General features: G+C 27.6%; 1 protein-coding gene across 3 annotated transcripts; it reads right to left on the bottom strand.

The window, feature by feature from the left end:
* Nucleotides 1–565: 565 nt before the first annotated feature.
* Nucleotides 566–25,730, bottom strand: LOC135923631 (serine protease 30-like). 3 transcript variants are annotated; one of them, XM_065458486.1, is made up of 7 exons: nucleotides 25,570–25,730; nucleotides 24,565–25,288; nucleotides 23,365–23,483; nucleotides 19,520–19,669; nucleotides 18,711–18,853; nucleotides 18,102–18,181; nucleotides 689–851 (listed from the first exon to the last, which is right to left on the bottom strand). In XM_065458486.1, exons 1-7 carry the CDS (start codon nucleotides 25,667–25,669, stop codon nucleotides 830–832), a joined length of 1,338 nt encoding a protein of 445 aa, XP_065314558.1. In that variant the 5' UTR covers nucleotides 25,670–25,730; the 3' UTR covers nucleotides 689–829. The 3 variants fall into 3 exon arrangements, with proteins under 3 accessions (XP_065314557.1, XP_065314559.1, XP_065314558.1); XM_065458485.1 differs by lacking the exon at nucleotides 18,102–18,181 and having other exon boundaries at nucleotides 566–851; nucleotides 25,570–25,729; XM_065458487.1 differs by lacking the exon at nucleotides 18,102–18,181 and having other exon boundaries at nucleotides 566–851; nucleotides 24,565–25,299; nucleotides 25,570–25,713.
* Nucleotides 25,731–27,417: the final 1,687 nt, after the last annotated feature.

The raw sequence follows: 27,417 nt of genomic DNA, 5'->3' as shown, positions 1-27,417 counted from the left end.
CGATAAATTCAAAACCTTTATCAAGTTGTGGGAGAAGTAAAAATATACGCAATATAAAAGTAGCTGTTTTGAAAGGAATATGAAATGGTTAGTTTGGATAAGAATGAAATGGTAAAAACAAATATAGCAATAGGAAAGAATTCAAGATATTTCCAGAACAAACGTATCTTGAGTTAGAGATCTACTTGGAATCAAGGTAAAATTTAAGATTAATAAATTAAATAGCACAATAATCATTGAATAATTTATCATAAAACAATAAATACAGGATTATGAATATATAATGAGTGAATATTTTGATAGCCCTGTGACCTTCCTTATTGTTTTTTAAACTACTTTATTATTGATATGGAGTGCTTCATTAGATATTTGTTTTATTATATAAATGAATAACAAAATAGAAGGGGTTTTAGAGCGGCCTTTGATAACAATTGTTTTCCCTAGGTAGAAAAATTTGTTGGCTTCCTAGTAGTTAGTCATAAATAAAATCTATTTTCTGCTAAATATAAAATTTATCAAATAATGATCTTATTCATATAACATGAAACAATTTTTAATAATTAGGTTTGAGCAAGTGAAACGTTTATTGATGTTGATATTACAGAATATTATACATATCTAAATGATAAAATGTGATAAATTTTTTATTTATTACAAAAATTATTTGATCTTGCTTAATCGTTTTTCCGGTAATTTTCCATATTTTTTCTGACCCAATCGACATAATTTATCACTTTGGTGTATACTCCGGGTCTATTTTTTAATCCACACTTAATTCCCCATGATACGATACCTACCAATTTATAGCGTTTTTCGTTGTCTAAACAAACTAATGGGCCGCCACTGTCTGCCTTTAATATAAAATATTAAATTATATCTTAATTGCTATATTTTCGACAGAACCCATAGCATTATGGGGTTTAAACCAATTGGTTCCATGTCAATTCAGCGAAACTTTTATCGCGAAACACTTTTTCGCGAAACTTTTATCGCGAATGTCGTTTATCGCGAATGGATTTTATAGCGAAACTTTTATCGCGAATCCATAATAGCGAATACTATTCCGCGAATGCAATATCGTGAAACAAATATCGCGAATTTTTTATAGCTAAACCTTTATAGCGAATACATTACCGCGAATACAATATAGCGAAACAAATATCGCGAATTTTTTATAGCTTAACTTTTATCGCGAAATATTTAATGCGAATACATTACCGCGAAACTTTTATCGCAAATCAATAATCGCGAAAATTTTATAGCGAAACTTTTATCGCGAAACATTTTAAGCGAATACATTACCGCGAAACTTTTATCGCGAATCAATAATCGCGAAAATTTTATAGCGAACCTTTATCGCGAAACCTTTAAAGCGAATACATTACCGCGGAACTTTAATCGCGAAAATTTTATAGCGAAATTATTATCGCGAAACCCAAATCGCGAAACCCAAATCGCGAAACCCAAATCGCGAAGACAATGTAGCGACAATTATTTCGCGAAACATATATCGCGAAGATATTATAGAGAATTTAATATCGCGGTAATTGCTAATAATGACTAATTTATTTTGAATCATTTTTTTATAATTATATTATTTGAATAATATTTTTTTAATTCACATAGTTTGTAATTTTCTTATAACCTTAAAAAATTTTTACAATGATTAATTAACTTAGACTGGTTTATGAAATTTGTTATTGAAATACACTTTTTTCGCTATCCTATCCTTTCCTTCGAAGTTCTTATTTTATAATAATCGCGCACAAAGAACTCAGCTTTATCAATATATTAATCAGAGTTTATTAGTTAAATCTTGATATTTATTGGCGAAATTGATATCTGGGTAGCATTCCTATTTATTGTCTGATGACTTAATATTTATAAATTTATCAATCAATTTTGGCCAGGGTTAGCAAGTCAGTCAAATGACCAGTCAAATGACTAGATTTTGACGGGTCAATTGAACGGGAGAATATTTGACCTGGTCAAGTGGTCATATATTTTATAAGATCTGAATATAAAAATATGTTTGAAAAAGAAAAAACGATATAAATACATGTGAAATGTGATCACAATGCTTATTGAGTTCCTAATATTAAGGAGAGCATTTTAATCGAATCCCGGAAAATAATTCCCCGGAAAAAAAATCCCGGAAAATAAATCCCCGGAAAAAAAATCCCCGGAAATTAATTCCCCGGGAAAAAATCCCCAGGAAAATAATTCCCCGGAAAAAAAATACCCGGAAAATAATTCCCCGGAAAAAAATTCCCCAGAAAATAATTCCCTGGAAAATAATTCCCCGGAAAAAATTCCCCCACTATATATTGAATTGCTACATTGCTAAACTGCTTTGCTAAAAAGCAATCAATAAATTGTCTCCCGAATCCAGAAAAAGATTTCCGAATGAAGAGAGTATCAAGAGGACACTTAGAAATCGCAAAATAAAAAGGTTTCCTCCTATTCCGGCCACATTGGAAGAATTAAGCATTTCAGGTTAAATCATATTTATCTATAAATAACTTTTAATTGGAAATATCTTTTAATATTAGAGGAGTGGGCTACAACCGGATCTCCCACAAATGAGAGATTTCTTTTGCATGATAATGGCGGAGATTCTAATGAACGGATAATTATATTTGCCACCGATTATATGCTTAAAATGCTAGCCGAAACGAAAACTTGGTATATAGACGGGAATTTTAAATTGGCTCCTCATTTATTTTTGCAGCTATATGTAATTAGAATACCCTTTAAAACACTGTTTATAACAGCGGTATATTTCTTGTTACAAAGAAAAACGTATACAACATATGAAGAAATTTTTAAGATTTTACTCGAAAAAGCCCAAGAACGGAATTTAGTCATAGATCCGATAACAATTTTTATGGATTTTGAAAAGGCTGCAATCAATGCCGTCGAAAATACTCTAGGTTTCTTTTTACGATTTAATTACATCTATATACTATCGAGATATGCTAGGACCTTGATTTTAAAATGTATTTTGGACCGTGGAACTTGAAATTTTTTTTAATTCTAATTTCCCTTTTCTGTTGTTTTTAAGAATATTTTAAACGATTTTTTTATGAGTGTAGGATGAACGAACCCATTTCTAGTAACACTGTGTGACAAATTTTGACTTGATTTTTTGGGAGAAAATAAAATAAACATGTTTTAAGACAGTAAATTCTTAGAAAATAATTCTTCAGAATTAATTTTATCAAAATTTTTAAATATTTTATTTGAGAATTATTATTTCGTTGATTTATTTATAGGGAATTTTTTCTCCTAATTTATTAATTTTGTAATTTTAATTATCTTATAAACGGAGATTTTTTTTCCGAGGAATTATTTTTCTAGATTCTTTTTTAATATAGCTTACATTTAATATATTTATTGTGGCTTTCGTTCTCTTCGCTACACTGCACAAGGTATGATTCCCAAACAATTTATTTTAAATGAAATAGTTACATTTCTCATATTTAAATAAATATATTATGCTAAGCTAACCTATCTCATATTTTATTTTTAATAAACCTTTTATCGGTCTGTTGTCTCACCCCCTCCTTCATTATTATATAGGATTTAACTTGTAATATACAATAAACTTATTGAATTTAAAACAAATTAAACAATAACTTAAAATTTATCGAATTTAAAAACATTTAATGGTAAATCTAAATATATTTCCGCGAATATGAAGTTGATGATTTATTTTCAAAAAAGATAGTCCAGCAGTAGTCCGCCAACATATTTATACGATTCTTGCCGGGAATTTAAATTGAAAACTTAAGACCCCCAAAACGAAATTCTTTACCATTTTTCTCAAAAAGCAATCGATAAAAAATTATAAAAATTAATAAATTTATAAGGAAATATAAGTCTAACACTATCACCAATTTTCAGGGATTTTCATTTGATACTTTTTAAAATATATCCGTATAAAGACCTAAATTTTACCATTTTTGAGATTTCGAAAAGTTGCCTTTATACGATAATATTTTTAAAACTTGACGTGAAGGGAAAACTTAGAAAACGAATTCTAACTCAATGTCAAATTCTGCACCAAAACTTGTTTTTATTTATTTTTTCTCCCATTTTTCTTGTCAGTGTAATTAATAAAAATTGATAAAGACATAATAATCTATATTTTTTCAACTTTTAGGTAGAGATATCAACATCCAAGGATGTTTTTATCATCTAACTCAATCAACTCATAGAAAGATTCAGGAATTCGGGTTAGAATCATCATATCGGAATGATCCAGTGTTATGCTTATTTGCAGCTATGATCGATGGATTAGCATTCTTACCTATACACGATGTCAAACGAGGTATGGAGTATTTAAAAACCATTGTATCGGATGAATACAAAGAATTATTGTTTTATTTTGATAAAAATTATGTGAATGGAGAATTGAGACATGGGAAAAACTCTCAAAGGCAAGTAGAGCCATTGTTCCCACCAGAAACATGGAATGTGTTCAATGTTACGATTGCTGGGGAAAATCGAACAAACAATGTATGTGAAGGATGGAATAACCGATTTAAGCATATTGTAGGCAACAAAAAACCGAAGATATGGGAACTACTCGAAAAAATAAGGATGGAAATAGCGGTTGATATGGGAAAAATCGGCCAATGGAATATTGGGACATACACTCCCAAAAAAAATCGTATTTATGCAACGAAACAAACTATTTTAAAAAATTTATGCATTGATTATTTAGAAGAGAGAAGGGACTTGCCCAATTTTCTCTCTTCAATTGGAGAACATATACGTTCTAGAATTGTTTCTTTTGAATAATATAATTTATTATTCTATATATCATTTAATAAAATTATAATTATTTCTTTTCTGTAACTTTTGAAAAAAATTCATAAGCAAAATAATAATTGTTAGATTAGAAAAATATAATACTCACTGCTGATAATCACCTCTGGATGTATTTTGATTAAAGTGGTCAGCATTTTCATTACTTTTGGCAGTGTTTAATTAAAATTGGGCAGTAAAAAATATAATTTTGCAAGTTTTATAGTGATTTTGTATTCAGTCAGTTAAATTCTTAAAGTAGGTAAATACTTCAGTAAAATAATTTTTATCAAATAGAGGGTATCAGATTGAATTGCTAATTTCCTATTTCGCCACAAAATTTATTAAATTATATTATTTAATAGTTTATCCTTGTAAAAACAAAAGTGGGCGCTATTTAAGAGTCAGTAAACTGTGAAAAGCCTTTTATCATATTTCTAAAAAAATGATTAAAATTTGTGTAAAAATAATTTTTCAATAAATACCTAAAAGTTGATGAAAGTGTGTAAAGGTGAACTAGATTTATTTAACTTTCGTTTTATTATTTAAAATCTCAAATCCTCGAAGAAATTTGACTTTAAAAAACATTTCTATTTAATTAAATACTGCAGAGCAGATCTGGGTCACGGGATTTATTTTCCGGGGAATTATTTTCCTAGATTCAAATTTACTAGTAATATAATTTGAAAATTGTTCATTTTTGTTTTATATATCTATAAATACATATAAAACATAATCCCAAAAAATTATTTTCAAAATATTTTTTAGGATAATGCTAAGCACGTAAATATACACGTATAAAACAAAAATGAAGAGATTTTGATAAATAACGCCAGCAATATTTACTTTAGAAAATTTCCATTGTTTTACTATTCTAAACCTACTCATAAATTAAACATTAAAGAAACCTAAAAATTTTTTTTAATTTTTAGGTTTTTCATATGTATATATACCCAAATATAAAAAAAAGTGCTATCCAATCATCATTCCGTTTCCTAAAATGATACATATTAAAACATATAACGCCCTCTTACGGATATATATTTGTTAATTTTTAAAATTGAATAAAATGTATATTTGTTTTAATAAGCTAGAAAAATAAATTTCTTACTAATAATATTAAATAAAAATAAAATTATATACTATATCATTTAATCAGTATTCTTCATTTATAATAAAAAAATGATTTAAATATATTTTTAAAAAAGTTTAAAAAATTATCATTAAAAAAATATACGTAATAAATTTTTGATTGATTTATAATTGATTATGATTGATTGCTTTTTAGCAAAGCAGTTTAGCAATGTAGCAATTCAATATATAGTGGGGAAATTTTTTCCGGGGAATTATTTTCCAGGGGGATTTTATTCCGGGGATTTTTTTTCCGGTGAATTATTTACCTGGGAATTATTTTCTGGGGAATTTTTTTCCGGGGAATTATTTTCCGGGTATTTTTTTTCCAAAGAATTATTTTCCTGGGGATTTTTTCCCGGGGAATTAATTTCCGGGGATTTTTTTTCCGGGGAATTATTTTCCGCTTACCATTTTAATCATAGTGAATTTAATGAAGTAGAATTAGGCATACAAGGTGGTGATCAAAATATTTCAAGCTATATCATAAATTTCAGAAATAAAAGCGGCTTGTTTAATAGAAAATCATGGGGATAGCAGTAACTTCCATAAGAAACAATCAGATTTCAAACTCAAGCAGTGGAATTAGCTTTGACCACCATGGCCATTAAGAGAAGTGACATTACTAACAATTTCTAGATCTACTTCTTCTTCAGAAAGAAATTGGTCTATTTGTGTCAATAATCTTACTAAAACAGAATTGAAGATTTAGACAAAAAGAAAATTGATTAAAAAATATTAAAGAAAATGATGATATTCAATATAAAATAATATTTATTTGATTTTAACTATATTTGATCGGTCAAATGCACAACCGTGGTTTTGGCAGTCACTATTCTTAAACAGTGTAGATGAATAAAGTCTACAACATTACTGTTTAGAATATCAATTTTGAATGGCAATTCAAAAATAAATTACATCTAAGTGAAATAAGGGATTTCCCCAATTTAAAATATTTATTAATTTTATTATTTTCAATCTTTATAGATATCTTTTTATCTTTTCTGTTTATTTGAAGGGGGGGGGGGGGGGGGGCGTGATAAAATTTTTAGTATAATAACTCGGCATTAATTTCAATTAATTTAAATATAATATTTTGATATGGGTTCTTATTGAATCTTAAATAATTTTAAAATATAATAAAAAAAATAGCTACACTAAAAATTAACAAATAATTAATGACATATTTGATAAATTATAACTATTTTAAAAAAAAAGTATTGCCGAAATTTAAAAAATAAAATTTTCCCGTCTGGCTGGTGCCATTCCTTTGGTTATAAATTATAAATATTTTCGCCATTCTTTCCTCTTTATTTCGGAGTCTTATAAAATATGTTATCAAGCAAAAATAAGGAGATCTTAACCTTTAAAAATTATTTGTTCCGCCTGGATAAAGTAGTCTCAGATACTAATTATTATAGATGTATCAATCAGGATATTTTTAAATGTCCCGTACGACTCACAAAAAAAAATGGTAAGATAAAAGATAATAATGAAATACACAATCATCCAGAAAATCCAATCGAAATGGAAACCAAGAAAATAATCAATTCAATTAAGAATGAAGCTTTGAATAATACTATGGAAACTCCAAACTTTATTGTGGCGAAACACGTATCTCAATTAAGTGATTCTATATCAATGGCACTACCATCACCGAATCTTATGAAACGTATAATTCACCGAACGCGGAGTTCAAACAGTTTTGCACCTCCGAATCCTAGCAGCCTTATTGAGCTGGTAATTCCGCATGAATATTCAATTACAGATAAATATGAGGATTTCATACTTCATGATGATGGTCCGGTAAGATTTTCTATAAATTTTTTGAACAAATATAACTAAATCCTTCCTTTTTGTTGCGATAAGCTGCCCGATAAGAAACACTTTATTATAATTGCTTATTTATTTATCATGTGTGTCAGGTTCCCGACCGTGTTATCATATTTGGAACAAGAAAAAATTTGGACTTCTTAGCTTCATGCGAACATTGGTTTTCTTATGGTACATTTAAATCGTCGCCACCTTTATTTATGCAAATTTATACAATTCATGGGATTAGAAATAATAATGTTTTACCTCTCATATATATATTGACCAATAGAAAGGATTATGAAACTTATAAAAGAATATTTACTATTATAGGTGACAACTTAATATCAACTCCAAAAAAAATAATGACAGATTTTGATATGGCCAGTGTAAAAGCTTTCAATGAAGTGTTTCCCAATTCGCAACACAAATGTTGCTATTTCCATTTTGGCCAATCCTTTTGGCGAAACATTCAAAAATATCCAGAAATATCGCATCGTTTGTGCCACCCTTAAATGTAGTTGAAACATTTGAATTACTAATAAACTCCGAATTTTATTCTAATAATTAATTGTTACTTCAGCCTCTAATTGAAACTTTTGAAAAAGCTTATATTGGTAAAAAGTTTGGAAGAGGCAGACTACCTGCTTTGTTTAATATTGAACTCTGGAATTGTTACCAATCAACACTGAACGGGGAAGCGAAAACCAACAACACGGTTGAAGGGTGGCATAGATGCTTCAGTTCCCTCCTAACAAGTTACCATCCAAACATGTGGAAATTTATATCAAGTTATCTATATATCTATTATTTTAAAATGATTTAAAAAGTATAAAGATTTACTAATAAACTATATAATTTTTCCTAGGCTTAAAAAAACAACAAGGGTTGACAGAGTTAAAAATTGCTCAATATAATTCTGGTAAAACACCCTCTACCCCGAGAAAAAAATATCGAAATCTACATGCGAGAATAGTAACAATTGTTTCTGACTTCGAAAATCGATCAAGATTAGATTATCTTAAAGGAATCGCTATTAATATAACATTGAATGTTTAATTTTTTAAATTCTTATCTACAATAATAAAAATTTTGTTTGTTTTTATATAATAGTCTCAAAATTTTTATATTTTCATTATTTTTTTGTGACAAAAATATAGGATACTTTGGTATAAAATTTAGCTGGTTACATAAGACTCATTCATCAAGATATAGATTTTATGAGGGTATTTACAAATTCTTTTATATGTGTGTGACACATTCTTTATCTACCACATCAATCCCACGATTAATATTTCAAAAATAACTACCTTTCGTCATGCATTATAAAATTATTTTAAAATTCATATTCCTAGCCCTTGAGTCATATAGTTGTTTCCCCTTACAAATATGATCATTTTTGATGAGCAACATTATTAGAAAAGTACTATTAAAATAATACTCAAGTATTACACTAAAGGGCAAAGTTTAAAACGAGGATTACATTTTCCTTTTATTTATTAAAGCATATAAATTTATATCGGGGTGTTTTTGTCAGATTTTTTTCCCATGGTTATTTTTAACCAGTCTTTATTCAAATCAGTGATTCTTTTAAAAATTTACACTTCAGTTATATATTTAACAAACAAACCTATTTGGTTTAGACGATATGTTATGACAATGCTCTACTTTTTCCTTCACATATTCAATAAAAAAAAAATTATTTTTTAAATAAATGATATCAACCCTCTCAAAACTTTTAACCTCCTGCTAAATATAAATAATTTAAAAAAAAAATACCTTTCACCACTTTCCAATTTTTCAAATAATGATAATTATTTCATAACTAACTATCCCCCCTCTAATTTCAATGATGCTCCTCCAATGAGTTCGCAGTTCAAGTTACGATATTGACCTTGCTATAAAAATTTGGGAAAAAATTGGTTGTATTAATTTTGTTATATAGCTTTAAAATTCCTTAAGGTTATTAATTATTTAAATATTGGAATTTGGTTAAATTTTTTTAATATACTATATTTTCATTTGATTTGATAACAATGTAAATCAGCTTGGGTGGCTTCATGTCATGAATAATAAAATTAAAATACATTATTTTTTTTGGTTATATTTTTTAAAAATTATTTTCTAAATTTTTTTTATTAATAGCTCAACCTATTCGCGGCTTGATGAAAATAATTAGCTATCCTAATTGATTTTACAATAACCAATCCATCTCATTTTGATATAACATTTTCCAAAGTTGCCGCAAGTTATGTCATCTGTCGGAAAAGTTTCCAAGCTTAATTTTCTTTTGTATAAAATATCGAGTTAGCCTTTTATCTTTATCCTCATATTTTGAAATAAGGAAAAAAGTTGATTTTATAAATAATGATAATTTCATTTAATTTTTTTATTATAATTGCTTTCTTTAGATTCTTTGTTCAATCTAAATTTGATAATTTTTAAAATTCTAATAACTTTTGGTTCATACTCAGGGTTGCCAGGTCAAAATTTTCAAATTGAGGGAGATGTGGGAGAAACATGAAAATTGCGGTAGAAATATAAAAATTGCTAAAAAAAAATTTTTTGCGGGCGGCCTTCGGCCGGGATTTTGAATTGATTTAATTATCCGCCTATTATTTTTTATAATTAGTTATATAAATACAAAGTCGGTAACTATTTTTCAAAATACAATAAAATCTTGATTTATTAAATTATATTAATTTATAAAAAAAACCAACGATCTTTTTTAAATATAAAAAACGATTTTAATTTTACAATTAAAAATATATTTTAAGCGAATGTCCCTCAAAACGACCGCAATTGGAAATCTACCGTGTGTGTGTATAACATTATAGGGATAGGCGCTTAATTATCAAGTATCACGTTTAAATACATAATAAGGTACTCCAAAATAAGATATAATACAGATGCAACTACAGTTGCGGCAATTGTACTTATCTTGTAGTACAACATTCACAGAGATACTTATCATCACAATGTTGGTAGAATCTTTTTTCCATAATATTTAACGACTCTAATATAAATGAAAATTATACTTGTAGAACAAATGAGCAAGGCTATCATTAATGTTTTAAGACCTAAATCCAGGAGGTCAATTTTTGACGATTTGAAAGATGGGCATATATATGCAATTCTAACAGATGCATCTAAAGGGATTTCCCTTGATCTTCCGCTATTTCAACAAAATTAAGGTCATTTCAATAAAACTATTAAATTTTTTCCCCTCAAATAGTGAAAAATCCAAAGACATAGCTAACCATATAATATCAGATTCGAGATGATCAATAAATTGCATGTCAGCTTTCTGATCTGATAATGCCTCAGTGAATTTGGAAAAAACAGAGTGTATTTACAAAAGCGAGTCTACACAATGTTGGTTGCGATATTTTCCTAATATCGGCCATCGATAGAATTTTAAAATTTTATAAACCTTTAAAAAATATTTCTTATAATGAATGGCAGAGGTATATTTAGGAATGATTTCACATGTAGAATGTGCAGTTGTAATCGGAAGAATCTTAACAAAGATTCACAAAATTATGCTGCAGATGTGTCCATCTTTACAGTTAAAAATTGACAATAAATTTTATGGCGCCCTTGCTAAAACATAATTATATTTTATTTGAGATTTAAATAATAGAACTAAATGTTTATCGTCGTTATTGAGATTATAATATTCCTGGCATGACATATTATACATTATTTAACCATTAGCTCGTTCTCTAATGTTGTTAAATCCGATTTCTCTCCTTTTTTCCAGGCAGTCCTCTTCAGGCTAAAAATGCGCTCGGATGAGTAGAATGAGGTAAGGAGAAGTTTTGGCGAATCATAAAAAATAGAGAGAATTAAAATCTTTTCAAATAAGACATCAATGTCTTTCGGTATTTTTAATATATTTATTAAATTACAAAAACCTTAACTGATGGTTTCTGTTCCAAGGTCATAATATTTATACAATTGTAAATAGAGTTATTAAAATCAAATTTTGATTGTAAATATTCTAAAATTGTCTGAATAAAAATATCTGCATTATTTAAATATGTATTAATTAGAGTATTATTTGAACATTTTAATATAATATTTTTAGCAATAGCGCCATAAAATTTATTTTCAATTTTTAAATATAGAGATAAACAGAGCTGTAGCATAATTTTGTAAATCATTTTTAATAAAGAATATTCTGATTGCAACTGAATATTAACTGCATGCAGTAGATTTCCTACATGTGAAAAGAATCCCAAATATACTTCTGCCATTTCATATTAGAAAAATTTTTTCAAATTTTAGGACAGCCTTTAAAATCTTTATTTAAGAAGTATTTTTTTAAGGGTTTGTAAAATTTTAAAATTCTATCGATGGCAGGTATTAATGACAATCACCTGATAGGTATATATCGCAACAACTCACACCATTCCAAGTCAGACTTCACCAACTCTTTTAATTCATTAACTCTTTTAGTTGAACTAAATTCGTTAAAATATTTCATCACAATTATTTCGACATCCACAGACAGTACATTCATTGCCTGTTTGCAAGAACTATGTAGTATATATAGCATATACAGCCAATTGGTAATAATTCATTTGTGCTGCCTCAATTCGGTAACTTTAGTTTTGGCCAAAATTTACAGATGCATTATCAGCGCAGAAAGCTGGCACGCAAATCATTGATAACCTTGAATCAGCTATATTTACCCTTTTGTGGCTAGCTACATCGTTGGATTTTTCACTATTTGAGGACTTTTTTTTAACAGTTTTATTGAAATGTTCTTATTCTTGTTGAAATTGCAAAGGATCGAGGGAAATGTTTTAATATTTCCATTATTAGATACATTTGTTAGAATTGCATATGGATGCCCATCTTTCAAATCGTCTAGAATTGACCTCTAGGATTCAGGTACCAAAACATTGTGATAGCCTTGTTCATTTTTATTGCCACAAGTAAGGTTTGCACTTATATTGGAGTCGTTAATATCATGAGAAAAAGATTCTACCCACATTGTAATGATATATATAGAGCTCTGTGAATGTTGAAGTACATAATAGATGTATACGATTTCCGCAAATATAGTTATTTTGAGAATATTTTTGTATTGCAATCGATGTTGATATACTCCCCTGTACTGACTAATATTAATGAAATAATGTTGATTTATTATTGGATAAAAATAAAACAGGATAGAAAGAAATTTACAAACTAGACATGTTTTTCGAATAAATATTTAAAATTTAATTTAAAAATATAAAATAATCAATTAATGTCTCAAAATTATTATTTACATATTAAAAACGTTTAAAATACTTTTTTTTTAAAATCGCGGGAGAAATTAAATTGCGGTAGATTTTTGCGGGAGATTTCCAATTGCCGTAGTTTTGCGGGAGAGAGATATTTGCGTGTAAACTAAAAAATTGCGGGAGTCCCGCTGATGGGGAGAGACATGGCAACCCTGTTCATACTTAAAAGTTGCTACTGTCTATTTCTATTATTAAAATTAGTTTTTGTTTATTGACTAGAAAAACTGATTGATGGAATAGTAAGTACTAATCTGGCATTTCTATGGTATGAGCTCACCCAAAAATATTTGTTTTTTTCGCATGTTGCCAATCGTGGCAATTTTATCTTATTTTGTCGAAAAACTATCTAATGAATTGAAGAATCAATGTAATAAATTTCAATTATTGATTTAAGTTCCAGATTAAATGCTTCCAGAAATTTGGTTGGTTTTACGCTTTAATGGGAGATATAGATTTTATTTCTCTTATAGTACGATTACCTTTTTGTGTGTGAAAAAAATGACTGAAGAATTAATAAATATTAGCGCAAACCAGCTATTTTCCATTCTATCAATAATGCCAAATTAGGCAATTTTTCTTATTTTGCTAATAAACTTTTTCTTTATACTGTCTCTTAAACGAATTAAATTATAATTAATACGGAACATCGATAAAATTTTCTAAATAAATTATTTCCGTCGCTTAAATCATAGATTTGCCAAAATTTTGTTACTAATAGTTTTTTCCTTTTACGAGCTACTATACTCGTTTAAATACTCAATTGGTACAAATAAAGCAAGAAATAATGATATAATTTACAATTAGTTCGTAGAACTATTCAGCCGCCAAATTTAACGGCGCTGATATTAAAATATATAAATCTTGTTTATTCCTCTGTGATACACAATGAAGCATATAAAGAAGTTACTCAGAATTATCAAACTATTATAGTAATTATAGATATAAATAGCTTAAACCATTGATTTTGAATGATACGATCAAGTTAGAATATTTAGAAAGAATTAAATAAAAATGTAAATATAAGCCTAAAAAATATCTAAAAATTTATTTTTAATTCTACATTCAAATGCTGGCTCAGAAATGAGTTTAATGAATATGATTAGGCGAAAAAATTTTTCTTCGGTCTCATTTGATTTATTAGAGGCCGAATTAATGGTAAAGCAGAATTTCGACATGAATTGCGAAGAGTTAAAATTTATTTCATATATATTAAACTTTTAAATAAAATAAATTCCTTCCGATAAATATGTAGATTTGGATCTAATTTTTATATATTTTGACTTTATATTCAAATTCAAATTTAAATTTGTAAATTATAATTTGAAAAAAATTATTCACCAATATTTATATATAAAAGGATTGCAGTTGTGGCGCTTTCCCGCTTTTTATCCTTTAGTCATTAAAAATCCCACCTCACTCTTAGAATATGGGAGGTATGGCCGGGCCTAAAAATTTTTGCAATTTACAAAATGAATGAGAAAATTGAATAATACACCTATTTAATATAATTAAAATATAGCCACTTTTTATAATTATTTTTTATTATCCTTCATTTATATATTCCTCTCAAAATTTAGAAAATGTTTTTATCAACCCCCCCCCACCCCCCCCCCACCATTGTCGTGGTAAAATATGTAAAAGTAAATAAATAAACACTTAACCCATTTTGCCCTGATTTCCTGATATTGGAATATCTTTATTTTCTTGATTTGGAACATTTTATATTTATTTTCAAAAAATCCTGATTTTTTTAATTCCATTTTATTAGAAAAAATGAGTAAAAGTGTTTACAAATTGAGTAGAAGCGTTTAGCGATGTTTTCACAAATACGCTATGATTTAAATTGAACTGGTATTATTTTAAAAAATGATGAAAACTATTTTACGTTTTTTAATTTTTTTTTATATTGTTTAGTTTGACTTGTGAAATCAGCAAAAATAAAAAACTAAAATAATTGAAGATCTAATGATTTATTTCCATAATTTATTCTTCATAAATATTACAAATTTATGTAATCTAGAATATTTTGAATTTTTTTTTTGATTAATCATAACTTTGCAGTTATTTCTATTTATTAAAATGCGAATAGAAGAAAAAGGAAAGGTCATAGTATTCAAATGAATTAGTTACTATTATATCAAAGTTATATCGATGTGCATTATCTCAAAATTGTAATTAGGAGGCATTAATTATCAGTAAAATTTTCTATAATTAAAATAATCTGAGAAAATCAATAAAAAATTCTTAGCTTTCAGTATATTTTTTTTATCTAGATTAGAAATAAAGTATTACTTTAAATGACATAAAGCACACTTTTAAATTTTGTGTTGGGGGGGGGGGGGAGGGTTAACTTATTCTGCTAAAAACTTAACCCAAAATGTCCGTTCCATACTTACAACCATGAGTGAGACCAGGAAGACTAATATATTTTCTATCACATCAGATAGAGGTTACATGCTATTAAATAAACAATACGTAATAAAATATTCTTAAAACATTAGCGTTTATGATTTAAGAAACTTCGGTTGGTAAATTGATATTGAATATATCGATTTCACTTAAAATGAATTCACAATTTTCGCGGTCATGTGCTCGTTATAATAATTTCGCGCAAATACGCGGTAGAAAATTAGCTATAAATGGTTCTCGATTAAAGTTTCGCTATAACCAGAGTTGTAGTAGCGCGCTATCTTTTTTGGTAACTATAGCTAATAGCCGCTACTTTTTTTAAAAAATATAATGAATGTAAGTATAAACATGAAAATTTAAATATAATATCATAATTAATAATAATTTTTATAATTTATTATTTAATTTTGAAATTTAAATATATTTTCAATTTTTAATTTATATTTTCAATCTGTGTTAATAATCTAAAATGGCATCGTCCATGGATATCCAAATCCTTGAAAGTGATTCAGATATGGAAGATTTAATGGAAGAAAATGTACTTAATAGCTCTAATAACGTTTTTCCATTCCCTAAATTTGAAAAATTTTTTAAAATAAATATTAAAACAAAATCTGGATTCAAATTCATGTGCTTAAAATGTAAAAAAAATATATCATCAAATCAATCAAGTAGCTATAACCTGAAGAAACACCTAAAGGTAAATTGTTATTTTTACATTATAATATTATTTATTTTATTAGACTGTTCACGCCAATTGCTATAAGGAAATAGAGAAACATATAAAAAAATTTGGTATAGGAGAATCTTCATTCAAAAAGACAAATACTATCCAAACCAAATTAACTGATAATAAACATGCCAATATTTCACAAAAATTGGCTGATAAAGTTATTGTTGATTTTATTATTGACACAGTTCAGCCAGTGTCTTTGGTTGATAATCCATCATTTACTCTGATGATTAAAACTTTATCCCCTGGCACAACAGTTTTATGTCGCCAGACACTTATGAATAAAATAGCCGACAACTTCAAAGTGATGATAGATGCTCTAATAGTAGAGTTATCAGATATATCTTATGTATGTACCACGGCAGATAGTTGGACACATAACAGAAGGTAAAAACTTATTTATATTTATAAATTGATCTGATTAAATATTTTTAGAGCTTATTTGGGAATCACAGGCCATTGGTTAGACCCTAGGACTTTAAAAAGAAGATCTACTCCAACAAACATAGATTGCCGAGTATCTACCACGAAGACAACCTCAAATAATTTTTTTGAAATTAAAGATGATTTAATAGAAAATCCAATTGATCTTTTTTTTCAATCAAAAAATATTGAAATGAATATTTTTGATAATTTTTCATATATTAAAAATTTATATATAAAATTTAATACCCCTATGCCCTCAAGTGCTAGTGTCGAGAGATTATTTAGTAAAGCAAAGCTTATACTTTCTGATCGTCGCTCTAGACTTGGGGATGATAATATTGAAATGATATTATTATTAAAATGCAACAAATTAAATAAATATTTATTTATATTGCTTATTTTTTTATAATCTAAACTAACTATATTTTTATATTTATAAATGTTGATTTTTATATATCATTTATTATACATTTACATTATAAGCAAAAAAAAAATAAAAAAAATTTGTTTCATTTGTTTCTAAATTTTTTTTTATAAAAAGTAGCTTAAAAGTAGCTAATAGCGCACTACTTTTTTTGACAAATAGCGAAAGCGGTAGCGCGCTACTTTTTTTGACAAATAGCTATTACGGTAGCGCGCTACTTTTAAAAATAGCGTTTAACAACTCTGGCTATAACGAGTTCGCGATCAAAGTTTCGCTAAAATGTATACGCTCTAAAGTATTCGCGGTTTAGGTTTCGCGGAAATAAATTCGCGATAATGAGTTCGCGATCAAAGTTTCGCCAAAATGTATTCGCTATAAAGTATTCGCGGTTAAAGTTTCGCGAAAATAAATTCGCTATAAAGAGTTCGCGATAAAAGTTTCGCTAAAATGTATTCGCTATAAAGTATTCGCGGTTACGGTTTCGCGGAAATAAATTCGCTATAACGAGTTCGCGATCAAAGTTTCGCTATAATGTATTCGCTATAAAGTATTCGCGGTCATGGTTTCGAGGAAATAAATTCGCGATAATAAGTTCGCGATATTGTCTTCGCTATAAAAGTTTCGCGGAAAAAAATTCGCGGAATTGGTTTCGCGATATTGCCTTCGCTATAAAATTCCTTCGCGATAAACGACATTCGCGATAAAAGTTTCGCGAAAAAGTGTTTCGCGATAAAAGTTTCGCTGAATTGACCTGATACGAAACCAATTACCCTAATATAGTTTTATTTTATTTACCAACTTATACTTCTCATTAAAATCAAGTTATCGTGGGGAATTCTGCTTAACTAGTCTAATATTTTTAAATTTAATTGAAAGTTATATTTTTTCGAAAAATATTGAAGTATATAACTACGATGGCTGGATAGAAAGATCTAATCAATATAAAAAAATTACCAAATATTTATTAAAATAATGTTAAAATAATAGATAATGTAATATAAGTGCGAAGACATTACGAATAGGAAATTTCTTTTCAATTGCACTTGTGAGATATTACTTTAAAGTATTACGTCTACATGACCGATGGGCAGGGGTCATTTGCCTTGATATACCTTTAAGGGGGTAAGAGATAGGCTCCTAAGGGATAGTGAGTAAAAATACTTCAGGGGTTATGTGGTTAAATCTAGGTATTTTCTACAATTTCTATGTCTCAAAGGTGCTTTAGCCTTATAATACTTATATGCATGCATACACACTAAATATTTTTATTATTTGCCAAAATATCCTTTATCATTTGTTATTTACAACTTTATAAATTAAACCTAATTCAAAAAAATGGCGCTCAGTGCACCCTTAAAAACTTGAATCCTCTCTCCATTTTGCAAAATTTATCCAAATAAGTATAAATATAATAACAACAAAAAGGAGTTATTTCTACCATAGCCAGCGTTTTTAATAGGAGGTTCTAAAGTGAGTCAATTTTTGGAAAGTATTTTAGGAGTGGGTAAATTAAAATTTAAGCCTATATTGTTTATACTTTTTTTGTTCCTCATTCTATGATGAAAATATATTTCCTATTAAATATTATATAATAATTTAACTAGGTATTAATATTGTTATTAGGCAAAATATAGTAAATTAAAGAATTAAAATGAAATAAACCTACCTTACATGCATCTTTATCCACTTCGCCGCCAGCACATAACATATTAGTTGTCAATCTTTGGTTCAGATAATCTTTGCTATTACAGAGATTGAAGTCTAAAATAGGCAGATTTAATTCATTGAGAACAGATTCTTTTCCTTTACCTTTGATAAAAAAAATATAAATTAATTTGAAGGTAAATTTAAATTGAATTAGCAATGATATTTGCAATAAAATTGCTTTTAGAGCATATAAATGCTGATTTTATTTTCTATTTTAAAAAAATATATGAGATTATATAACGCGTTTGTGGCATGTTGATTCCATGGATAAGTTATACGTTACATTTATAAATGTAAAAGATATTACACATTCAGAAAATATTTGCATTTTTATTCCACTTTAAATCAACCAAAAACGTCGACTTTTAAACTGATCTCTCGATTTTTATATTTTATCAAATGATAGAAAATATAAACTACAATTTTAACTCTGTATTGAATAGACCTACTTATAGCGTTAAAAAAAGATCTGCACGGTCCAACCAAAAGATTGCTAGTAGCAAAAAATTAGGTTGGGCCCAGCCGAGCAACCTGCAAAATATTTTTTGAATCGGAAGGACAATTTCTGCAAAGATTTTCCACCCAGCCCTGAATTTTCAAACAAATTTTGAGGGCAAGATATTTTTTAGGGGGCTAAAAAATTTGTTAAAATTTAGGATGGGCGGATTCGGGCTTGGTTGTGCTTATCTTTATTAGTAAAGTGAATAAAATATTTTTTTCTCTGTTTTTATTTTATATTTAAAATTTAATCATTTAATAAAATAAGACCTTGAACATCTCCAAACCCGGTTACATAACAGAACGAGGATGTCAAAATCGTGTCTTTATTAGAAATTAAGCATATGGGTGAGATAAACTTATTAAAATCTACTGGTTTGTCCATTTTGATCAGAACGATATCGTGGTCATACATTTTGCCTTAAAAATATTGTTAATTGATATTTTCTTTAAAATTAAATATAAAAAATTAAATAAAAATTTAAAATAATATTTTTTATTTTATTTTTCATATTTACTGTCTTATAACAAATAAATATTTATATAATTAATATATATTTATAACTAGATAATTAAAATATAAAAGACTAAATTTCACATAATCGTACAATTTAAAAATTCTATTTATTAATTTTTTGAATAAAACACAATATATATTAATTAAAAATAATCATCTTGTGGGATGAGGCTACCCATGAAGTTAGTGTAAATAGCCTTATGAATAGATATGGCGAGTCTTTGTCTCAAGAAAAAGCCTTTATGAGGTTCTTCCGTAGGTTTACGAATGTGAGAGCCAATTTCCTTGAAAAAGGATAAAACGCGATCCCCAAAAGTATTTAAGGTGGTGGTAATTATAGGAATGAATATATGTTCTTATGAAATTTCTGAATATTTTGCTATTTTATAATTGCTCCTTTTTCTTAAGGATGTTAATGATTGGAAAGAGCTAATGGATCAATGCACGAGGAATCCCAGATCAGAAATTGACCTTGTTTCTAAAGTAATTTGAGAAATTCTAACTGTTGCCCATCAGATCTGAAAAGTCCTGGCGCTTCAAAAATAGATGGAATTTGAGCTGATCTTAAAATTCTAAGGATAATCGAATTACATAAATTTTGTTTAACCGACCTTTACAAGAACGAAAATGTAGGCTATATCTTACATTACCCTTTACGGTAAAACTGCAACCAGAGCATGTGTGGGGTTGGTTTATTAAACAGTTTAAACGAATATCAATGGGAGTGAGCTCTTCTGCCCAATCATTACTGGAAGTAGGTGATATTCATTAAAAAAAATTGGAAATTCTAAAATTTAAAAACCAATTTATTTAAAATAATTTTAGATAAAAATTACATTTAATTAGTTATAAATCAATATCAGTCGATTTTTGTAATTATAACAATAATTAAATATTCATATTATATGTTTTAGATAAATTTAAAATTTCTTTTTTAAATTATAAAAGGCTTTGAAGTTTTATTTTATTTTAAAATGTAAAGTTGAAATTAGTAACCCTTTTATCGATACCTTTTTATGTAAATAGTGTTTTAAGAAGTTTTTGTTTTCCATTCTATTATTCTTCATTATCAAATTAATTCAATTATTTTGTATACATTTGATTATATAATATTTGCGTAGTTAAAATTTGAGATTTAGGGTTAAGGAAATACAATAATCAATGCATTGGCATAATTATTCTGAGGGAAGGTAGAAATGATTTCGCATCCCAAAATTAGAATGTAAAAAAAAATTGTCTTCCTCTATCAGCTTTTTTCTACACTTTAATTAATTTCTATATTCATAAAATCTTATTTATACATTAACCAATAAGTTCGAGCTACTATCTAAATTTCTTGCAAGGTGAAATTTTATTCCACTTATTATGGACTTATCTATTCCCTTAATAATTAAAGTGGGAAATGAGGAGGTCCAACATTGTGATCGAAAAAAACGACAGTACTTTCAACGTCTTTTAAGCGTTAGAAATCTATGAGATAAATTAGTTCCATTTCCAAGGTTTGCCAACATGATTAGCTGTTATACGGTGAAGCAAGGTATGATATCCAAAAAATGGAAAAGGGCAAAGCTATGGGACAGGGGGTTATGTGCAACTATTAGATGTATGTACGAAGATTTCGCTTTACTGATTAGAACGGCGGTCGTAGACTCAAGGGCGTTTCCCATAGAAGTCAGACTGCAGTAAGGATCAATTTAAGCCCTTACCCATACCCGAAAGTTGAAAAAGTTTAGCTCCCTTGGAGCTACGATATATCAAGACGGATGTTATCATAACAAAGTCACAGCTAGGATGAAGAAAGGTTGAATAAAATGGAGAAGCCTTTCAGAGGGTGCTTCGAAACAGGTACCACTGTGGCTTAAAAGTAAGGCCCATTGAGCTCCTTTATATAGTATATTTAATTATCTAACAAGAAGAAAGTTAATATATAAATTTTCAATTATAACCTTTTACATTTATTTAAATATTAATATAAAAACAAATAATATAAAATTATAAATAAAAGACCATTAAAATATAAAGTATTACTATATGTGATAGATTATTTTTTGTTGAATTCGATTCCAAATTCCTTCATATATAACAATTGTTAGTATAATAGTATTATTAATAGGTAAGTTATAATGTAATATATAATGTTAATACATTTTAGTATATTATATGATTAAATACATTTATTTAGTTTAATAAGGCCTGTTGTAATGTAATATTTGAAGTTAATCCATTATTGAAATTATGATTACAAATTAAAACTATAAGGTCAATTAGCCCCATATAATGTAAATTATAGTTTTTTAAATTAAAATTATAATTACGAAAGACTAGTATAGAGAGCTATATTGATTTCCACCACCCCCTTCCCCACTCCTTATTTATGAATTGTTGGCATAATAATTATTGTTATTTCATCCTTTTCCCCCTATAACATACATTTTTTTCTTCTCATTTTTTTAAAATTTTGTACCTTATATTTTAATGGTCCTTTATTTATAATTTTATATTGTTTCGCGGCTATAAATAAAACATTTAAATTATCGTTAACTGTAAAAGTTAATATAATGGAAAATTTATATATTAACTTCTTCTTGTTAAATAATTAAAAATTCTATATAAATGATATTTAATTTTTTTTTTTACTTTCAAAATTATGTTATTGGATTTAATAAAGATACTTCTGATATTCCTAATTCTGAGCTATTTCCTACATATATTAATGTTTCAATAATATTCTTCCCATATAAAATAAGTAAGCGAACACATCATCATGTTTCATCATTTTATGGAGCAAGTAGCACTTTTTTTCTTTCATTAATTTTTTCTATGAAATTTTATCAGGTATTAACGTTGATATTATTTCATACTAAAGGTATAATAAAGGTAAGCCTAATGACCAATATTAAAAATTTGTTTTCCTCGATATCAATTCATAATGGTTTCTCCGATATTTTAGCCACAGGTCACAAGTATCTCTATTTCGTACTCTTTCATCGAATAAGATGGTTTTCATACAAAAATTACAAAATATTAACCATATGGATTAGAGCCATGTAGAAACCCTGCCCATTTCTTAGATTAGTATAATTCCTATCCACCCGAAGTAAGATTAGGCCGGGTCAAACTTGTTTAACATATATCAGACAGGGATCTGGACCTAGCTTTATTGTTTAATCTACAATTATTTGGAAAACCGAACAAAAAAATTCCCAGATCCGTCCTAACCTACAAAATCTTAAAGCAAATATTATCCAAATCCTCCCACTAATATTTCTTAAAAATTAAATTAACAACCAATCTCATATATAAAATATTGTTATACCTTACTTCCTATTCCTATTTACCTTAAAACCAAGCATCAAATTGGAGGGATGGGACGGAGTGTTTTGCATTCCTAAATTAAAAAATTGACAACTTTAAAGATTCTATTTCTATGCACCCTAAGTGTATTTTTAAAAAATTTGGATGGATCAAAAGTTGATAAACCATTTTAATAAATAAAAGTAAATGTAGTCTTTTCAACACCTTTATCAAAGCCCCATATATAAAAATAGAACTTTTAAGCATCTTTAAGTAAATAAACCAGTTATGCCTCTATTTTTACTTATGCCATAATCTTTGTGATAAATGATATCCTCTATTCTTCTAATTTGTTCATTTTCATGTTTTTCCGTTTTCGATACCGTTCCCAGATGAATTGTAAATTGTGTATAGTCCAATGAGCTTAAAAAATAATAATATTTGGAATACATATACCTTGGTTAAAAATATAGTCAATATTTTATATAATAATCCAGGTTTTTGGACGATACTTTTTAGTTAAAGATCACACAGTCAATTTATGGGTCTTATTAAAGTAATTTAAATATATGTGTTAAATTTATTTGATCAGTTCGCTTAAAATTTTACAAAAGAAAAAATAATTCTGTTAGAAAGTTTTAAGATGAATGAACAGTAATTATTTATCTTCTATTCTATTTCAAAATAAAGAAGGTTTAAAGTTTTATCGTTTTTAATTGCTAAAAGCAGTAATTATTCATCTGCTATTCTATATTTATTATTAATATTTTTTTAAGTGGTAAACTTAAAATACATATTTAATTAAATTGGTGCTAACGTTTGTAAGGTTTTAGTGATATCATAACTAATTTATTGTTCAATCATTAAACTCCAAGCTAACCTTTAATTAAATTTTTTTCATTTGAGTTAATTCTAGGGTATTAGACTAGAATTTTTTTACAAAATATAATAAGGGTTAGGTTTGAAAATAAAATACCCGGGTAGAAAAATAAAAAATTTAAATAATCCGAGCCGCGTACCAAACTATTTTTTCCACTACTACCTCTTCAGAACTCTGATAAATGTAAAAAATTATGAATAAAAATATGACCTTCGTCCCAGTCCAAAGTAGAACTCGGGGCTAAAAATTTAGCCCGAATTCAAATTAATAAATTATTTTAGACCAAATTTTAAAAAAAATAGAAATAGTTTTTTTTTTATTTTATCAAAATATGTTTAATTTATATTTTCAATTCAAATTTTTCAGCTGAGCTTCGGCCTATAAGAAAAACAATTCCAACTGAGCCAGGATCGGGATAAAAAATAGCTTGGGCGAAATCGGGCTAAAAAAATTGAATTTTAGCTCTTAGTATACATATATAAGCCGAATTATTTATAATAACACTATTACATTATTTAACTGTATTTGACCAGTCATTATTGTTTGCCAAACCTGAAATCTCATTAGTTTTAGAAAATTACCAACTCATATCATAATATAAATATATTCTATGTTTTTTACTACCTCTTTGTTCTGTTTACCCTTGTATTTTGACTGATTTTATCTCTGATAAAACAATGTTGAGCAGATATAATCCAAATGTCATTTATCAGCGAACCCCCACATCCGTGCCTGCCTCTCATTCTAATACTTACTTGCCAGGGCCAGGCTCCAGGAGGAGAGGGCATCCCGCCTACTATTCTCTGACTATTAATTGTATCGTATCGACTTTTGGAAACATTGTAATACCAAAGATAATCAAATATTTCTTTATTAGACTTCTCACTATATTCCTCTATGTCGGAAGCTAGTTCATCATCTTTCACAATGTCGTATCTATTTGAATTAGAAGAAGCTCTTTCATAATTGAAATTGCTCCCATTACTATTAAAATCTTTGGTTTCTTCTATGTTTGAATTTGAAGATGCCAATTTAAATAAGGATCTTCCTTCCGCAATTTTGTTAAAAGATATATTAACATAACTTCCTTGTGGAAAATTTGTGGTAGTTAAAAATTTGTCCAATTTTGCGTAATTTTCCCTATCATTTTCAGTGATTGAGACTCTCCCACATATATCTTCGAGGTTTTCTTTAGAATTTTTAGGAGAATGGGTCGCTTTGGAAAAATATTTTGTTCTTTCGGTTTTAGACAAGGTTATACGCATGATTTTAAATTGTGGGTTAAAGCTTTCCTTTTTATGTGAATTTGATGAAATTTTGATTTGACTAAGCGTGACCTGATGATTAGCTATAATATTTCTTAAATATATTCATGATTTATAACCATTAATTAATATATTACTTAACTTTACCATATAAATATTTTAGTTAAACGGAAAGAATTATCTGAAAATTTAAATATAGTTTAAAAAGAATTTTTAAGATAATAAAAAATCTATTAATAAATGAATGTATACTGTATTCTTTGAAACTCTTTATATAAATAGTAATATAATAGTAAGATAAACTATAGCTATATTTGTTGTAACGGGTTAGCCCGTCAATTCTAGTTACTGATATATAATTAACCTTTTTGGAATCCAGATTGTGATACAGCTATTACTTGTTCCCACGTTAAAGAAGCCAACAATATCATTGTAATTATTTTATAACGACTTGTAGGAGTCATTAAATAAAGGAATCTTTAAAAATTTAAATAATATAAAAGTTTTATAAATGAATAAAAATAATAAAATACAAATATGGTTTTATAATATATTTATTTTACTCTTGAAATCGTAAATTTCAAGGTCGTCTACATTGTATTAACATTGTTTCTATTTGTAAATTATAAATTATTATATAGCATATGCGATTAATTATAAAGGAGATATTAATCAAAAGCTATTGTTATCATTAAAAAATATTAGTTGTATTTGTATAATATCTTAATTGTCATACACAGAAACGATAATTTGGGATAAATTAATTTCATAAATTTTTAAAAAATTTTATAATATTAAAACCACTCAGATTTTTATTTTTTTTATACTAATAGAAAATACAATTCTTTTAGCCCACCCCCCATATTCTTATAAACATTCTTATTATATCCATATCGCTGCCATATGCATGCAACCTGGTCTGGCAAGGATATCCTACTCCATTGTTGCTATAACTACAGGTTCTAACCTTTATAGTTTGAAGTAGCTATAAATTATTCAGAAAGTAGTTACGATTCTTGTAAGAGATGGCAGGGTAGCTTTTACCATTAGATTTTTGAGAGATTTTAATATTCCACAACATATTGCATAATGATTTTCCTGTAAATAAATTTGACCACCATATAATAAGGGTCATGAAAAATACTTAGGGCACAAAGAAATTTTAGGCAGCATTCAAAGCAAAGTTTTAAGATAAATTTTTTTTTTCTTTTAAGATTTCACTTTTTTTCTGGTGGTAAGCTCCTTCAATATCTCTTTACTCATGCTATCTCTTTTTATCTAATTTATATATCTGATATCCCACCAGAGTATCGCTATCAGCCATTGTATCTAAATCTCACACCGAAGTATTAATATTGACAGATATCCCATTGGAATATTCTTATCGATTCCATTATAATCTTGATCTCCCACCGGAGTATCATTTGATAGATCTCCCTCCGGAGTATCGTTATCAAGTCCATTGAAAATTTATAGACATTGTACTTGAACGTCCCTGAAGTTACCATTATCCTAGAGCTGTACAAGAGATCGCTATCATCCTTGAATGACCACTAGTTCAGCTGACTATTTATTGGACAAGTATCCTAGCACCCGGCTGTCCAAGCCTCTCGATGACCCGGGTGGTATTTCTCAGCTCAGAAATTAATCTTATCATATATCTTTGCACATCAGTCATCTAAGAAAAGCCTGAAAATTTTTACCTTTTTTTACCAGAATTGAACCTTGGACCTTGAGGTTTCCAAGCATATATCATACACCACTAGGCCATCCCTGCGATTCTCCAGATAAATATAATAATTAATTATTATTTTTATGGATGAATTAAGAGCATAGAATGGGATGTTCTATAACTTTCTTCAAAATTTCTAGAGGAGTGTATCGAAAAATTCAGGGGCGTTATGAAGGCTATTCATTGGCAGGGATCCAAACCGAACCTGAACCGAACTTAAACCGCTAAAAAAATTCTATCTGAACCTGAACCGAACCGCTAAAATGCCTCTGAGCCGGTTCAAGCCTCATGATTTTATTCTTATAAAATAATATTTTATTATTAGTATATTGAAAAATTTCAATTATATTCGAATTATTTTAAAGATTAGCATCGATCACATTTGATTGATAAGTGTCGGTCATAATTTTTATAAACTTTAGTATATTGTCATTTTACAACATTTTTTAAATATTTTAAGCTAAATTATAATGCTTAGAG

Source organism: Gordionus sp. m RMFG-2023, chromosome 2 (genome assembly GCF_954871325.1).
Source record: "Gordionus sp. m RMFG-2023 chromosome 2, tfGorSpeb1-WG-v2, whole genome shotgun sequence".
Classification (NCBI taxonomy): domain Eukaryota; kingdom Metazoa; phylum Nematomorpha; class Gordioida; order Chordodea; family Parachordodidae; genus Gordionus; species Gordionus sp. m RMFG-2023.
Note: the sequence above shows the minus strand (reverse complement) of the source record. Positions and strands in the feature narration are given on the sequence as shown.

Bases quoted from the DNA above. Each gene is read 5' to 3' on its own strand.
- LOC135923631 (XM_065458485.1), bottom strand. From the start codon at position 25,669: ATGACTCCTACAAGTCGTTATAAAATAATTACAATGATATTGTTGGCT. The intron at 19,670-23,364 runs GTAAAAATAGAG...AATATTTTTAAG, and splicing joins TCACAAAGATTATGGCATAA to GCAAAATGTATGACCACGAT. The intron at 852-18,710 runs GTAGGTTTATTT...TTTATATTAAAG, and splicing joins TGGATAAAGATGCATGTAAG to GCAGACAGTGGCGGCCCATT.